Source organism: Lytechinus variegatus, chromosome 15 (assembly GCF_018143015.1).
Source record: "Lytechinus variegatus isolate NC3 chromosome 15, Lvar_3.0, whole genome shotgun sequence".
Taxonomy (NCBI): Eukaryota; Metazoa; Echinodermata; class Echinoidea; order Temnopleuroida; family Toxopneustidae; genus Lytechinus; species Lytechinus variegatus.
In genome coordinates, this window is record NC_054754.1 from 31,938,859 (window position 1) to 31,957,853 (window position 18,995).

Consider the following 18,995-nt stretch of genomic DNA (forward strand, 5'->3'; position numbering starts at 1 on the left):
ACCGGTAGGAGTCTAGACCCCCACTGTGTGATTTACATCCCTGGCATATAGTGCCACCCGCCCCCCCCCCCCCCTCCCATCATGTACAGTGCCCAATCCATATTTACAAGATTTCAAATGCATAGGGATTAAGTTTCACTCTTTCAGTTTTACGAGCTCACCCCAAAAGAAGACAAATTTGAAAAAATATCTTGGAATAAAATGAAGGGGTTCAATAAAGAAAACTTTGGTAAAGTTTCCCTTCTCAATAAATTAATTAGATTAATGATTTCACATATCACATTCAAACATAAGATGGCAAGATCTTGCAATTTTTGTCATTCATTATCATACTCATTACACCATTTCATCCTGAATATTCATGAGATAGAGGGAAGGATAGAGGGGAAGAAGAGAAATAAATAAATAAAGAAAGAAAGAAAGAAAGAAAGAAAAAGAGAGAGAATGGCAGTCAGTAAGTGATTAAGAGTGCATGTAAGATAGAAAGAGAGATAGAGAGAGAGAAATAAAAAATGAGACAATACATCTAAAACAATTATTCAAGTACCGTACATGTACAACAAATCATAAATGTACCCACAACATCAGCTCTACCAACTAAAATATATGATATAGTTTAGTCATATTTACTGTCATGAAAGTATTGTGTTTTCCATTCATTTATTTCTGAATATTTTGGCACTTCAGATAAATTGTTCTCTTTATATATTTTTTTTAATCTACAAAGTGATTGTAAGACTGAGTATTTACTCACCTGTGCATATATTGAGTAAAATTCAAGTAAAACTGAAATGCATACATGTACATGCATATAAAACCGAGTAACTTGTTTGTATAGATCAAAATACACACACATACATATTATACTCTGGCATGGTTTTTGGAAAATGGACAATGATGTCGCATTATATTAATGTGCATTCTCCTTCATTTAAATACATGTATGGTAACATTCACAGCACTCATTACTCTATTAGTGTAGTGAATGCAACACAATATAGGAAAATCATTGTATTATACTGTAGCAAAAGATCATTTTGATCGGAGGCTGGCATGCTCGCGCTGAGCACTGAATGTACACTGTTGTCCCACGATAAAAGGAAGTAATTCCGTGTCATGAGTTTTTTAGCACAAGAGGAAATTGTGTCATTTCTATGTGGAAATATATAGAGTTACATGCTTTTGATATGTCTATATTTCAGACATTTGGGTGACGTGACTCCTCTTTAGCATCAAGTAGAGTTTGCATACAGAGAATATACAAAATCAAGAAAAGTCAAATTTGAAGAAAAGGCAGAGTTGCTTCCTTTTGTCATGGTATAATACAACAAAATTTGTTATACTGATCACAATACCAGTATGATTTGAAATTGAACAAATCAATATCAATGTGTAATAAGAAGAAACATGTGGGGGAAAAACAGTCACCCTTATATTGGGTGTTTTTAGTCTGTTCTGAAAGTAACATACTCTTGGTTTTTTTTTTAATAAAAACCTGAAATTCTGAGATGCATTACAAAACATCAAAACTAAAATTCTGATGATTGAATTTTTACAGAAAAAGGAATTTCTTTTATCACTGTGTCTGAAATACATTAACCTATTGTTTATTGGAACCATGTGTCCCTCTTCCAAGCCTATTGGATTTCAAGAATCAATCAATCGGGAACTTCACAAACATTATGGCTTGAGCAGATTATGAAATGAAGTTAAAAAGTAGGAAAATGTAGTCTGACATACAAAAACATTTGATAATTTTATGGGATTGCCTAACTTATACAATAAAGCTACAACTTAAAAAAAACCTCATGCAACAAATTTTGCATAATAGTTCAGTAATTATTCATTAGTTATTGTCATCTGATCTAAGACCAAGTCACCAAATGAATAACTTTTTACTTTATACTTTGTCTTATTCAAAATTAGTTGTTACATGTACATGTAGTTTAAAGGGGAATGAAACCTTTGGAACAAATAGGCTTGTGTAGAAACAGAAAAATCAAAGAATAAGAATAAAGAAAGTTTGAGAAAAATCAGACAAATAGTGAGAAAGTTATGAGCATTTGAATATTGCAATCACTAATGCTATGGTGATCCTCACATTGGCAATGCGACAAGGATGTGTGATGTCACTGATGAACAACTTTCTCTTTGGTGGACTATAAAATACCTTTAAAAATATGTATTACATGCCCTCATGTAAACAGAACACATTATTTATGGATAGATGTGATAATTTAAAAGAGGCAATTCTAGTGAAATATTTACTAAAGTAATGGGAGAGTTGTTCACAAGTGACATCACACATCTTTGTTGCATTGCCAATTTGCTATCTCCATAGCATTAGTGATCGCAATATTCAATTGGTCATAACTTTCTCATTATTTGTCCGATTTTTCTCAAATGTTTATTGATCTGTTTCTTTGATTTTTCTGTTTTCACACAAGCTATCTTGTTCCAATGGTTTCATTCTCCTTTAATGTTAATCCTTAAAATACTTTTATAGATTTTTTTCTGTGATCTTCAAAACAATGGCTTTGATACAGTCCACAAAATTCATTGCACACACTGTTTATATCATCTCACTTGGCTCTATGCTTTTATGGGCAGACATTCAAATTTATAGCACCTTTTCTCTCACATACATGTATGCATGCATATTGATCTATACTGATAAAAGTTGAATTAAACTGTATAAAAAAGTGGAGCCAAAATGGAGTTAATTCTAATATTTCACACAATAATCATCATCCATCTGGGTCAAGTTGCATAAAAGTTACCATTATGGTAAGTTTGTTATCCATTGGTAACTAACATGGTAATGATGCTAAACAACCAATCAGAATCAAGGATTTCAGAGAAATTACCAATGGGGGGCAAAGTTACCATCAAAGTCACTTTCATGCAACAGGGCCCTGGCCCTGAAATAATAATACATTCATTATGGTTTAATGTATCAACTGTGACCATTTTGTCATTGTGCAGGGAAAGAGGGTCTTAGGCTACAATAGTCACTAAGCTGTGTGTTTTTTCATAAACACATGACGTGCATTGCACTTTGATATTGATACTTCATCCCAGACAGAACAATCAGCTGCAGTTTGCTGATGTGTATCTGGAAATATTTCCTATTTTTGTGTACCTTTCTTGCTTGCTTTTGTTGCTCTCACAATTCATCATCAAATTTAAGAAATTCATTGGACACCAGAAGATCATCACAAGAATCTATAAGTGACTTAGGTGATTGCATAAGAGTGGCATATCTAAGGGGGGGGAGAGACAAATGTTCCCTGGATGTGGCTCTCATGGAGTCCAAAAAGGTTCAATTTCACAGAACAAAATATAGCTCATCGCATATTCTAATGCTTACCCCCTGCAGCTGCTGGAATGGGCAGGTCACCAGCACACTCCTCCAGCATCAGAGGTTGCAAGGGGTACAACTTGAGCACTGACACTGGTTGCTGTTTCCTAGATGTGTCACTGATACAGGTGCACGGCATAGATCAAGATCATTAGCAAGAAAATGTGGTCTTGAGACTGGTGAACATTCCATCTCTGATTAAACTATTGCTTGACAAGAATGTAGGACAGCTGCATCATCCAAATGTGCACCTCCATCAAAGCAGTCCAAGTGATCCTGAACAGCGTAAGAGTCTTGCAACAAGCAACAATACACCTTGCACAAGCAGTCCATATAAAAAAGGTCCATCTGACATGACTGTGTCGCAAGCCTCAGTAAAATGGCCAACCTCATCACCAGGTTTTGCTTTGATCATGAGCATCTCTCTCTTACTTCAATGGCTTTCTTCAGTAATTCATGCATGTCTATTGCTGGATAGTGCTGCAGTATGAATGAGAAAGGAGAAATATGAATGAAAAAAAAAAGAATATGACAAGGATCTTAAAATAGAATTCATAATTTCAACAAGTGGGGCGCCTCTGGCAGTCTCACCTGCATCACATGATTCAATATAGCAGCAGTGCTGACTTTTGAAACTACTATAAAATAATTATTCACAAAAAACACCCTTCATATAATGATATAATACTCTGTTCATTGACCCTAAATGACATTTGACCTTGGTAATGTGACTCAAGACTTGTCAGTGAAACTTGATTTATTACATTTCTTATTATATCTTAAGTCCCAGGTTCATGAGCCAGATCCACAAACTTCCAAAGTTATGATGGTAAATTCAACAAATACCCCCAACTGACCCTAAATGACTTTTGACCTTGGTCTTGAGACCTGAAACTCATGCAGGATGTTCACTAAGACTTGATTAACCTTATGTCTAAGTTTCATGAACTAGGTCCATATACTTTTTAAGTTTAATAAGCTCTTACTTCAAAAACTTAACCTTCGGATAAGATTTGATATTGACGCTGCCGCAAACGCAAAGCGGCGCCTATAGTATAGTCTCACTCTGCCATGCAGGTGAGACAAAAAACAAAAATACATTATATCATACAGATAACTCTTACATAACAAGACATAAATAATTCTATCCTGGAAATTGTATAGAGAATCATTGGAATTTATACATTTTAGATATACAGTATATCAAGAATATTGTTGACAGAAAATTTAAAGAATTTAGTTTGGAAGATTTACTTCAATTCAATCTATTGACCATTAAAAAGACATCAAAATATTTTACATAAATAACATGATACAAACAAACTAATTCAAAATATAACAGGTTACAAGTTACTTAATGGTCAGGACCCCTAAGAAGCAAGACTGCTTATAGCCCGGGCCCTACAAATATACAAATAACATAACTGGTAAAATTTTTGAGCAGTGGAAGATTTGGACCGGTGCTGACCAACGTAGTGACAATACTGGACATAAAATCCATAGAAAGGTGATATTAAACCAATTGATATTAGACCAAGTAACAATTATATCCCATCAGACTCACTTGTAGCATCTTTATATTTGTAGCAAAATCTCCTTCGAGGATGATATCTTTTTGAGACCTTTTTTATCAACAAAGAAATGAATAAGAAAATAATAATGATTTACTGTAGTATATACTCTACCAAATTAATGCCAAATATTGAACATATTGTGTATAAACCAATACATTTCTGCCTTGTTCATGGGGTTCAATTTGTATTCTTTGTACACAGCACACAGAAAGACTTTTAAAAACTGTATAAGCTAACAATTCCTGTCATCAGAGTTTGTTATTATCATGGAACTACATATTTTGTTAAACATTATTGTTAATGTGAATACAGTAATCAAATGAAGTAACATACCAATGTTAAACATTTTCGAATGGATAATTGGAATAACTGTTTTGATATTTGAAATGAAGAAAATGTTATTTGCATAAAATTACAATATACAACAAGAAGGATAGTATGTATGAATATATTACACATACATTTTGTAAATACTTGTTTTTTATGCTTTCAGGACAACATATTCAAATATTGTTCAAATAAATAAAACAAATAAATGATACTCACAGAATCATTGCACAGCAGACACACAGAAGAAATTCAGGCTTGCCTTCATCACATAGTAATGAGTCCCACAATCTGGTAACATCTAAGATATATAAGAAGGAAAAATAAATCAGACCATTATCACTGTAGTAATGTGATATGCTCAATCTGTGTCAAGTTTCTTTGAAGTGGAGTTGAGCTAGAAGGGAGAACTCCTGAGTGAGCCTTAAGAGTCAGTCATCAGAATACATAAAAAATAAGGCTTTAGGTCCTACTTCTGGAACTGAAGCCAGATCTCTAGGTATTGTCGTAACACTTTTGGAACACACTTGAAACGTTTCTTACCTGGAAGAGGGAACTCCTGGGTGAGCCAAAGGTTCAGCCATCGGAATGCAAAGAACCAATGCTTAGGTCCTGCATCTGGAATTGACGTCAGATCTTTAAACTGCTACACTTCACTTACATCAGATGCTTAATCTATGTCAAGGTTTTTTGCAGCAGTTCTTACCTGGAAGAGGGAACTCCTGGGTGAGCCAAAGGGTCAGCCATCGGAATGCAAAGAACTGAGGCTTCAAGTCCTGCTTCTGGAACTGCAGCCAGATCTTGGCATCACAACGCTTCACCATCTGCATCAGTTTGACCATCTTGGCGTTAATCCCTGTCGGTGAGTCATCCAACGTCTTGATGAAGGTATCACGCATCTTGGACATGAGGTTGGTGAAGCAGAAGAATGTGTCAGCTTCTGCGTGTTCTGCAGGAGGTAGAGGTAGAAAGGTGATAGAGGAAATTTTTCTTTACCTGATTGCTAAATAATATGGGTGTTTGCATAATAATAATATTCCACATTTATATAGCTCTTAATAATAATAACGGTATATTTACCCAGGATAGCCACTTAAGTTCCCAAAACTGTTTTCCCAGCAGGCCCTGCTACTATTATACACATTGGAACGACAGTGTAAGCAAGCAAAAAGACAACCCAGGGCCTATGGTCCTCTCTAAAGGACTAGTAATGAGGATAAATGCCTTACAAGTTGCTAATATGAGATTTACGATGCCATAGCGGTCATTTTTAAAACAGCCATAACTTTTGTTAATGTAACTTTCATATTCCTTGCCCAATTTTTTTCAAAATTTCTTTGTTTTTCAAGGTTGGATTCTCCTTTAACAAAATTATGACATGCCTAGTAATAGATAATATAATAACATGAAGAAAAAAAAGTACAAGCAAACATATAAAAAAAAACATACAGAAATCTGATATTACAGGAATACTAGTAATAACAAAAGAGAAGGTTATGAAAAACAAACTGTCATTAAATGTTTTACTTCAGATTTTATAATATAGTTGTATCAAGAAAGTATTTGTTTATGATGATTTAAGGTGAAACATATATATCTTTTTTACTGTATTCTTGAGTAAATCATTAAACAGATCACATCCTTTATTCATCTGATAGTAAGAAAGAAGAGAAAATACAACAACAACAACAAAATATTAGAAGGAATGAAGGTAAAAGATCAGAATAAATCTGATGTATTCAAAGCAAAAATGAGTTATAGAATAAATACATACCTCGCCAACTCAAATCCTTATCAGCTGCAAATGCATAGTATAGAGGTCCTATGATTTCATTCATTCCTTGAACGTACCCTTGGCCTGGATTCAACTTGGCATAGATGAAGAGAATTCTTTCTAATACTTCCCAATGAGCTTCCTGACCTTCTTCTAATGCATCGTGACCAAATTCCATTTTTATTGGTTTCTTTGAGGTTACCATCTGAAATGAACAGGTAATGTTGTCAGTGAAATCTGTGAAGAGTCAAACGTAGTGCTACCATTCTTTATGAACCAACATAAATAGGAGTATTCTATTAGTTAAATGATATTGGAATGTATAACTAAAATCTATTTAAAGTAGGATTTCCGGCAATGCTTTTACAAGAGGAGGAATTGATTTCATCCTCCTACATCTTTCAAATTTAGCAAATGTTATAGATTTTTATTTTGCAAGCTAATATCTTTTTATTTATTGAATAATGCAAATTCACCATGAATTTTTATCACTGTAAAAAATCTCTCAAATTAAGAAGGGACAAATTCTGGTTTTAGTCCTGTAGAAGCTTGATGATCAAGAAAAGAAACCAGTTGGTATTAGATTAATTGCTAACAAACAAGAAAGAATAGGACCAAGTGGCTGATTAACCCAGTGAATAACTTACATTAGTAATGCCAGCCCTAGACTTTGCCACAGCCACTGAATGGAGCATGGTGTGTTCTATTCTCTTCCTCAATGTTTCTAGGGTGGTAGATGCATCTACAAGTTCTTTACATGGGTAGTCTGTAGCAGTCTGGAAGAAACCTATGTCAGGCTGTAATCTCCTGCAACAGTGGATAACAGATAAATTGAGGAAGGAATAGTAGAAGTTTATAATAAGAATGATGATCATGATCATGATAATAATAAATATTTAGATAAAATGTGAACTGAATTTTGTAGAATTGTGTTAAAAGATTGGAGATAAGAGATATTGAATAATATTTTTACAATAATAAAACTAAGATAAAGTCATAGGTAAACCAGGGTCCCGTCTTACAAAGAGCTACGATTGATCCGATCAACCTAAGTATATGGAAATCCATCAATGTCACAATTTTTCTTCAGGAAATTTTCACAATGTCCTTTGTAAACAAAGATAAGCACACTAAATTTACACTTAATCTATCAATTTATGAATGGACATCATATATCTAGAAAATATGTTGAACAAACATGCTTTTAGGTGATGACATTGCTGGCTTTCCATAGTCAGGTTGATTGGATCAATCACAATTCTTTGTAAGACAGGGCACAGATATTCAACAAGAAATTTTACAAGTGCTATAGATTCTGTTTCGTATTTCATACCTAGTATCTTTGTCAATCTGAAGGAGAACCTCATTATCCTTAAAGTACTGTGACCATTGGCTGTCTGGTTTGGGATTAAGAGGCTGAAAATAAAACAAGTATAAATCATTTTGAAAACATGAAAATAAATAATTTATTCCTATAGTTAAATTATAATAAACAATCACTAAAAGAATCAATTCTTACTTTTGGGGAGTCTCAAAGTATGTATGCAAATGGAAACAAACAAGAATTTGTAATCTCATCCTGAATATTACAAAATTTCAGTCTTGTAGAATCAGATTTATAAAAATAGATTTCTGCATGGATGGACAGGTGATTCCAGTCTGACCTAAAAGTTTGCAATTATATGATTAGAAATGTAGATGGAGCAGTGAGTTTTCTTTCGAATCCTGGCCAGAGTTAAAACTGCTTTTAAAGCTAAATTATAGTAGTTGCAGTAAAACAATGATTTTGTGAGAAGATCTGTAAAACCAAGGTAAAGTATTACTATATCATCGTCGATCTATATCTGGTACAGTTAATTAACTGCACTTTGTGAAATCATCAAATCTAAGCTGAAAAACAATCACACTAAAGATCGCCAACACAGATAGGCACATGTGGGACAGTGTATAAATTGCTGGAATAAAGACCCAACGGAAGTGCCCTAGCTTCCGCGCTTATTTTGCTTACTTCTCAGCAATTACACAATTTCTTCCAGAATCCTTCGGCACATATTTTATATATATATTTTTTTTTTGGTGGTCATTATATTGGATTCGGTAAAATGTCATTTTGAGATCGTTACCACAACTGGCATTTATCATGAAATCAAGGTTGTCTTACATGATCTTCCATCGTAACATCTGTTCTCTTAGTACTGTATTCCTTTGACCCAGGTTGAATTATCATCTCTTCAAGAAACTCTTTGTAAAGTTGTCTAAAAAGGAGAGCAAAATGATGACACTGATAAAATCAATGATCGTAGTGGCAAAAATGGTGATAATGATGTTGAAAGGGAGAGAAGGGAATCTTGAAGGAAAGAAAATGATTAAAGCATTAAATAGGGGGCACAGAAAAGGTAAAGAAGTTAAAAAGTATAGGACATAGCAACAAATAGATGAAGAGGAAGGAACAAGAGCAGAAGTAGAAGTAGTAATAACAGAAACATTATGCAATAACATCCACAATATTTCTTGTCTCACCACTTTATTAAACAATTCACTGAAAACCTGGTTATTCGAAGTAATTATAATTCTTCCACTTTTATTTTTTTAAGTGTCCTTTTCTTCTTCTTTCTTTAATGCACCATGAGCATCTTTTAAAGGAGAATGAAACCATTGGAACAAGATAGCTTGTGTGAAAACAGAAAAATCAAAGAAACAGATCAACGAAAGTTTGAGAAAAATCGGACAAATAATGAGAAAGTTATGACCAATTGAATATTGCGATCACTAATGCTATGGAGATAGCAAATTGGCAATGCGAACAAAGATGTGTGATGTCACTTGTGAACAACTCTCCCATTACTTTAGTATACATTTCACTAGAATTGCCTCTTTTATCACATCTATCCATAAATAATGTGTTCTGTTTACATGAGGGCATGTAATACATATTTTTTAAGAATACATCATGGATAAAGAGTTTGTATCATCATAAGAAAAAGCAAAATTAGACATTTTGAGGGTATTTTATAGTCCACCTTAGGGAAAGTTGTTCATCAGTGACATCACACATCCTTGTCGCATTGCCAATGTGAGGATCACCATAGCATTAGTGATTGCAATATTCAAATGCTCATAACTTTCTCCCTATTTGTCCGATTTTTCTCGAACTTTCTTTATACTTATTCTTTGATTTTTCTGTTCCTACACAAGCCTATTTGTTCCAAAGGTTTCATTCCCTTTTAATGATGGATACTGGTACATGTCAGGAAAGAAATTTAGTTATAGAATGTTTCAGTTTCTAACATGTGTTAAACATTTTTTTTTTACTTCATCCAGGATAGGGAAGGCTTATAGACAAGGTACACATGTTTTGAATACTTTAAGAGCAAGCATTGGAAACGCTTGATACCCCCCTCCTATTAAGAGTACAAGTGTACCAGGTTTATGTCATATTTCATACAGGTGTTAGAAATATTTCTTATTAGGCGAAGCATTTTCATGCAGGTGTCGTAAATAACCAAAAGTGATCTAGCATTGACGAGTGAAGATGTATAGATACACAGGAAGTGTCTTTTATTAATAAGAATGTGTTGCTTTATGCACTCATCTGTTATTGAAATCCTTTGAATTACTTTATAGAAATTTTACAGTCAGACCTAGTAATGGCAGGGTATATTAGGAGGTTAATTTCAGTAATTCAGGGTGAACCACCTAAGCTAGAATAGACTACAGATGTTCGTATAGGCAGTCTAAGTTACAACTGAGGGACTACGTCGGTGACAAGATAACGACCCCAGCTGCCGCCGGTTCTCCACCGACATGACTGGTCAAAATTCATGTCATCATTGGGGGCTCGATCTCGTCCACTAATTCGTTGAAGCCACATCTCTCTTATCTGGGGGCTACTCATCGAGAGGTAACACAGTCTGCGGAGGCCGAGTGGAAGAGACATCGCAACCTGCGGTGGCCAGGAACTGGACCGACCACCAGGGCCAAGTGGGGCGTGTCAGACCAGATAGGATGATGGGGGCTCACATCAACGACTACCATTTAAGTTATATTTTGTTATCCATAATCCACGTCTATGTATATTTTCTTGTACAATTATTGTTAAAAGAAATCAAAAGAAATATTGAAAAGGTTTGATTAAATCATTCATAACTGTAATCCTCAGTTTTTACGTATTCCTTATTTGGTGTCAAGCAGCAGTAGATAAATAATTTTTAAAAAAGGTCACTTGCCACGTGACAGTACATTACAAATGTCCATGTTATTATTATTATCAAACAGAGATAGAATAGGAGTAGTTGAATAAGTGAAAGAAGTGGCGGATATAATGTAGGAAGAGTAGAAGTTTTATCAAAATATTGACATCCAGAAACCAAGAAATATTTTCCATAGAAATCTATTTCTAATAAAAAAAGAAAAAGAAATAAAAAATGATGTGAGAGATCAATTGAATATTTTGTACATACCTCTGTTTTGCCAACACATCTGGCCATGTTGATCTGGCTGGCGGTAGGTAGTTCAACAAAATCTACAAAACAGATACAATCATATTTTTATTTTCAAAGAAGAAAATAATAATAATAAAAAAGATTGAGCACGTATTTCAGTAGTAATTCCAAGGTCCATTGAAACAAATTGAAAAATAAATGGTGGGGTGTAAAACAGGAGTGTTGTAAAATACCATAATTAATGCAATAATGTTAATTTGATTTTGAGAGAATTCCATATTATGTTGTGATGGCATGCATGCAAATGCAAATGTAAATTACAAGTAGCTTCTGATAATGTATTCATAAAAAATTCTCAAAGGGGAAGGGGAAAGAAATAATCAACTTACTTTCCAACAAACCGATCTCATTCCTGCAGAGTCAGGAACACCTACAAGTAAAATTAGACAGAAAAATGATAAACTTATTTAGACTGGTTAATTACTAGATATACATATATCTATATCGATCAGTGCACTTATGTAGAATCCATTGCTGAGAGCACCTTGTAATTGTTAATGCTGACTATGGTTCGGCCTGGCCTTGCCTGGAATCTCCAAGAGAGAGCAAAATCATTTCGCAAATGCAAGCTTACCCCCCCCCCTCCCCCATCAAATCACTACATGTACCCCCTGGAAACCTGTATAAAATCTGGTAAATTTGAAATAGTAAACATAATGGATGCCTTTTGGTTTTGATGACATCTGCCCAAGGCCTAGTATCAATCAAAACATTCAAATGTAAAACACATTGTCTCTTATTCTGCTTGTTCTTGCTATCTCAACATCACCCATATTTTGCATAGTACAGAAATAAAACTTGTAAAATACATCATTTTCTCCAAGAATATTGCATAATAGAATGAAAAAGTTGTCTAAATTTGATCAAAACAATGATCATATGTTGTATATCACAGGATTCAAAATTCAAATAATCGCAGCTAGTCAACCCATGATTCATAGCATTACAATATACAATACATAATATAATTATATAATTGTGACGATATGTGCTTATAGATGAAGAGGAAGGAACAAGAGCAGAAGTAGAAGTAGTAATAACAGAAACATTATGCAATAATATTTCCTGATATTACTTTCAAACAATGTATAAAAAAAGTGCAATGCCCTTCTTTGCTTATCTGTGTTATCTCACTTAAACTTTGAAGACACATAATGACCACACACTTGCACTGATCTGCTAGACAGAAAAAATATGAGTGAAAATTGTGAATTTATAATGAATTTGAGGCATTTCAAGTAAATGCCTAAATGGGATCAGGGTCCGATGCAACAGTTAAAAATGTTATTTGTTCGCAATTTGCTCTAACAGAATAGATCTAATTTTAGTCCAAATTTTCTCAAAATTTTAAATAGGAAAAGTACATGTAAATTGTGAAAATTTGTCCTTTGACTTTGTAATATATTTGTGTGATTCACTTTCAATCGATTTCTGAAATATTGCCGTCTTGACTCGTCTGGACAAACAACGCATCCAGACATACCAGTATGTATTTCCTTTAAAATATTTTAATTCATACATGTAACTCAATAATTTTACTGATATCCTTTCGGGGACTAGCCCGTGATAGGCCCTTGGCCTTTGCTAGTTCCATCATACTCTCAATTGTTATGTTCATGCTATTGTTTAAATTTTGAATACTCTCGTTTGTACTTGTTTTGTAAATTTTGATTGTATTTGATGTTTTTTATTGAGATTATGAAAATAAATGAACTGAACTGAACAGTACACAACAACCAGGTATAATATAGGCTTGGGTTTCTGCACTTGCAAACCACTTCCATCAAGTACAGACTGCAAGAGGTCACATGATACAAGTGTATTTTTTTAAATAAGATAATCCATAACACTGATGATTTGAATAGAGACCTGTTCTTCACATCAGTTACCAACTCTTGGACATCCTAACAACAACGGAATAGATGACAAGTTTTGGTCTGTGTGGCATTATGTTCATGCATAGGAATAGTGACTTAGTCACTGCATTGGTCATTGCAAAACACAAATAGCACAAATGCAGTATAGCAATTTATCCAAGCTAAGAAGACAACATACAGAACAAGACAGACCTGGAAATTCGACTGCAGAAACTGTATTTTTCAAGTAGATGGCTATAAAGGTATAAAGGAATCTACATGTAGATCTACAAATGATCTAAAGGTCTATCAATATGCAACATACATACACACATTTTGAAAATGTGTTAATCAATTATGCTTTTTTCTTTCATTATCAACTTGGAAGTTGGGGATCATATCTTTTAATTCACCAGAGTGCTAAAAAAACTTTAATTTTGAGCATTTTTTCATGTTGGCCCTCTATTGGTGAAAAGTAAAGTGGAATCTCTTTTGATAAAAAAATTAATCAAAATCTTGCGCTCAATTCAATCATGACTCATGTTTATGTCGGAAAGTGGAATTTTCATTTAGTTACCCGAGAAGAATGTGCCTAATTTGCATAGTATTTTCGTACAGGTGTTTGGAATTTTCTTGATCGGCCGGATCACTAGATAGGGTTAGGATGATCGATGTATGTACGCTCGAAAAATATAATTCTAGTTATTTTCAAATCCTTGTTATGTAATTTACAGATTTTAAGGATTTGATTTCTCGTAATATTGAGTGAAACATTATATATATACTTCAATCCTTTTCATATTGGCCATTTCAAAGTTTAAGAAATCTTTAGCGGAATGATATTTTCTCGGTGGTTCCGCGACTCCACTGCTTGTTGGAATTTTACGTTAGGTAGATTATTGCACGTCCTGGTTCTGGTGCAGGTCGGACTGCAATCGAAGCAGGCCCGGGAAAGGGCTGATGTAAGTGTCGTTTATCTTATTCTTGCATAGAATTATAGCAAAGTGTAATTATTTATTAATTAATTGTTTCTGTACTATCATGGACAAAATTATGTGAAAAGAATGACTTGTTTTAAGATTGAATTTAGTCACTTTTACTTTCATGACTTTGGCAAAGCAAGTGTATCTCGGTCAAGTTCAAAGATAAGTTGTAACTTACGAAATATGAGGATATTTACTGGTTTACTTTTCATGCTAGACATTGTTGGGAAGAATGAATATAAGTAATACTTGATATTTGAAAGGTCAGAAATGTGGGATTACTTGTTGAATTGAAGCGAAAGTTTTAGTTGATTACTTAAAAGATAACATAGAGGGCGTTCTATAGTAAACATTGTATTCCAAAATGGCGGCGCCCATAGTAAGGTATGCTTCTAGCTTGTCTCGTTATATTATATGTGATGATTTCTGATTATGGTTCTGAACTAAGAAGTAAGATCTATGACTTTGCTTACTGAGCATACACCGATTGTTTGTCGACTTAAATTACTCTTTTAATTGCAGTATCAGATGAGTAAACTAATGTATTAGAGAATGGTTGTGTTGAGCTCAATAGACAGAAATATGCAGTTTGACTCCGTTCGATAACTTTGGAATTAATGAACATAGTTTCTACTATTTTGGTTATTCATGCTTGCAAAAGACAACACTAGATATTTGTGAGTTGATATCACTACCAATGATTATCCATACTGAAAATAGTAGAATTGTTTGAGAAATATGATGTTTGAATATTAATTTAGGGAATTCTAAGCAATTTTATCATGATAACCTTGGAGTTATGATTATCTTCTGGTTACGATTGTTACTTTCTTTTAATTATAGCGGGTCCGACTCATTTGATCCTCATCGAGTCTGAGTCTTGAGGGTTTGCATAATGTAGAAGCTGCTACTCCTTTGTGGTATCCTGGGTGATGTAGGTGGTGTGCAACCACCAGTAGCCTCTGACTTTGGGTAGGCATTAATTACATAGACTCTCTATTTTTGTGTACAAATGATTAATTTTAATAGAATATTGTGATTTATACAGAGTATGATGTATTCTTATGCCATCTGCCTAAATCTGAGTAAAATGCTGATTACAACTACTAAATAGTCTTGAGATAGCTACAATGATATTTACAAGCTGTTTTTGAGGAATGCATGTATTTTATCATTACAGTAAATGATAGAGATGAATACACCCCACTTTCAATATGAATATTTTGCCATGTATTCGATATCTGCAGTCTATTATGTACATTGTGTGATGCAAGTGCTAATAACATGTATTTGAAATGGTGTTATTGATAATCTTATTTCATTTCTGTCATTGCAGGGTTGTTGTTTTTGTTACTCCTTTCATCACGTTGGTTTTGCTAAACCTCAATAAAGTCGAAGAAGCTCAGATCTGGTGTCCCGCAGCATCTGTAAAGTTTGCTCTTGTTACAGTCTTAATTGGCTAACCCAACCCACCCCCCGACATTTACACAGCAAAATTATGGTTACGTTTGTTAATGGAACTGGAAACTGACACTTGCACTTATTGATTTGCAGCTACTGAGCTAGGCCCTATTCATTAAAACAATAAATAATCATCCCAAAGATCAAGTCAAGAGGAAAGAAGCCATACAATGCCAACCTTATTTCACCACACACAGGTAGTCCTATGATGAGGATGGAGTTATCTTGTTGATGAATAGATTACTAACTTGTTATATAGTCACGTACATTACCGGACACTATCATATTTCCGGACGTGCGTACGAAATCAAATTCGTACCGTAAGACTTTCGCAGTTCAATTTCATAGATCAATTCAAAGAACAAGATTACAAAAACAAGGCGAAAAAATCCAACTTTTACCTTATTTTTCTCTAAAATGACTGAAAATGCTTAAAATATCATATAACATAGTTTTGCATTAACAATTGATCCCAATTGATCTATTTTCTGATGGCAATACGCGCGATTTGCGTGCTGTCGCCAAGCGGAAGACAAAGAAATCAAGATGGCGACGTAAACACGGCCATAAGCTCTTCTCATCTTTTCATAACAAATCTCTCGTTTTTTTAATGAATTCTTCTTTAAAAATGAAATCAATATCGCAGAAATGTTGGAAATGAAGTTGGACCCAATGTACATGTTTTAGGGCTAGATCTTTTAGAGGGAAAGTAGAATTCTCGGAGGCGAAAGTTTCTGGTTTTGTACCCGTACGTGGCAGAATATAGGTAGGGGTCCCAGGCGTCAGTGGGAAGTGACCACACGTACAGTACCGTATGGCGTATATGACTTTCACTCCCCAGACGCCTCCAGGTTACCCGATACCCCAGCCGTCCGTGCGGGAGGTTTACCGTGATAGAGATCTGTTGACGATCGACAGCGCATCGATAGAACTTGATGACCAAGGGTCACGATATGAACAAGCATTAATACTGGAAAGTGCCATATCGAATGCGCAATTTAAAAAAAATGAAATTAGTTAGCAAACACAAATTAATTACAAAGATCTGCTCAGAATCGATATAACAAAGCAAACAAAAACTTAGAATTTACTCATGACATGATAGATCATGAAAAAATCACATCATTTCTTTTTCTACATCATTATAATCAAGAATATTTTTACCCGTCCGGTGCGCATCCGGAATTGTGATGTAATTTGTCACGCAAAAATATAATTGTTTTTTCGTGGAAGGGTAGATCTATGACTATGTGGCAAGTGCAGTGCCAAAGTCAAAAGAAAATGGTTGGAAAATATAAAATAATTTCATCATATTCATAATTTTTTAGAATATTTGGAATAACAAGTGATAATTTTTTTCATTGTTTTTCCTCTAGTTGTCATTTTTAAAGCAATGAAATAAAGGTGTCCGGCGATAAGATACACTGCCATATTTATATAGAGTTATAACCGTTTAGAACGCAGCTTACATATCCATCATTATTTTGCATATGTGGGACTGAATAATATTCGCTTACCATTGAAACACATCTTTGTCAGCTCTGTGATGTCTATTTTCGGGCCTTTTAAGACATCTTGAAAGGACGAAACCCTGAAATATAAAGAGACAAATATGAAAATCGAGTAAAAAATAATCAACAAATAGATCAAACTGTACATCTAAAATTATATTTACAAATGTTCAAATGAGGGAAACTCCCACCTCTCTGAATAGGAGGCTGCCATCTTGAATTAATCTTTGATTTGATCATCTCTACTATATATATACTAGATTTGATTTTATTGCCGGTAGCTAGCGATAGCTCGATTGGGCCAGGGAGAGAGGGAGAGAGAAAATACCATCTTGTAACTTTTCAAACAAAAAATATTTGCAATCAATCGCAAATATTCTGTTGCAATTTACAGTTGATTGATCACTTTTAACTTTGGCAAATCAGATTTCACTCCTTGTTTCATGGAGCAGACAATAAATCGCAAATTTGCAATTTAATAATTGCACGGCACTATGCTTGATTTCGGGAACGAAAATCGATCGCAATGAAGTTTCTTGCAACGCCCCGATTATAGGCCTAAAGGCCCACTGTGCAACGTACAGGATGGTCCGGAGGACAGAATAAATGTCACAAAATGACACTTCCATTATTACTTTGTAAAATCCCACCATCTGAAATCTGAGTGGCAATTTCTGCAGATAACAGTTGGATAATTTCTCAAGTCCGTACCGGTGTTGGCCTTAATTATTGGTGTTGGTGTTGAAATTTGGATTGCTCCCCTCGGGCTTCCCCTAGCTCCAAAACTTAGTCAAAGTTTGTAAAATTGCTCCACGCCAGTATGTTGTATTTGTAAATAATGATGATTCGATGTTGCAACCGCAAATTGTAAGCGCGCCACCTTGTGTTGGTCTCTTGGCCATGGTCATTAAAGACATTCACACGTAACCTCAAAGTTGTCTAGTTTATTTAATTAAGTCTTACTATATTAACCCTTGGCGTGGTGGCAGCTGTATTCTATCCACCCATCGATTATGAATAAGCCTTCCTAAGTTTAATTTAACCCTGTAAATAGGGGCTAGGCACGCCGTGTTTTATATTATCGGTGGTATAGACGAGAGGTTGGGTTACTTCCCGAAGTCGGAAGATAAATTTGTGTAGTCCCACATATACCATGGCCAGGGCCGCGTTGACCGCCGCGGCAGCCGTTCACGATGCGGCTAGCAGGTCGTCGCAACCATCAGGGTTGCGTCAGTTTTCTGCTAACAGGCAGATGTTGCTTAAACCTTGTTTTTGTGCCCGTACAATTGATAATTTGCGGATTAATGTGGAATTGAAGAGCGGATCACAGCTCAATTTAATCACGGAATCTGTAGCAGATTGGTGTTGAGATTCTTATTGATGATTTCAGTTTTGATGATTACTATGTTGATGATGTTTCCATTGTTAGTCTCGTCGATCAGACCCACATTGTGGGTGTGACTCAGTTCACATTATTCTATGATGGTTGTGAACTTTGGTTTGATGGTGTGGTAGTCCATGATGACTACTTGCATGGTTCTCGCAGTATTGTCGCCGGGGCTCCATTTATGGAGCAGAACGATATTTCGGTTCGCCCCTCCAAGCAGTTGATCATGTTTGGAGACAGTGCTACTTTCTGCTATGCT

The 18,995-nt window shown here is 34.7% G+C and overlaps 1 protein-coding gene across 2 annotated transcripts; it reads right to left on the minus strand.

The window, feature by feature from the left end:
- Positions 1–2,481: 2,481 nt before the first annotated feature.
- LOC121428890 (TBC1 domain family member 13-like) lies at positions 2,482–18,163 on the minus strand. 2 transcript variants are annotated; one of them, XM_041625765.1, is made up of 12 exons: positions 18,061–18,163; positions 17,356–17,429; positions 11,868–11,908; positions 11,497–11,558; positions 9,198–9,291; positions 8,370–8,452; positions 7,684–7,843; positions 7,037–7,241; positions 5,969–6,211; positions 5,482–5,563; positions 4,926–4,983; positions 2,482–3,841 (listed from the first exon to the last, which is right to left on the minus strand). In XM_041625765.1, the coding sequence occupies exons 2-12, from the start codon at positions 17,366–17,368 to the stop codon at positions 3,773–3,775; spliced, it is 1,110 nt and encodes a 369-aa protein (XP_041481699.1). In that variant the 5' UTR covers positions 17,369–17,429; positions 18,061–18,163; the 3' UTR covers positions 2,482–3,772. The 2 variants fall into 2 exon arrangements, with proteins under 2 accessions (XP_041481699.1, XP_041481698.1); XM_041625764.1 differs by lacking the exon at positions 18,061–18,163 and adding an exon at positions 17,541–17,611.
- Positions 18,164–18,995: the final 832 nt, after the last annotated feature.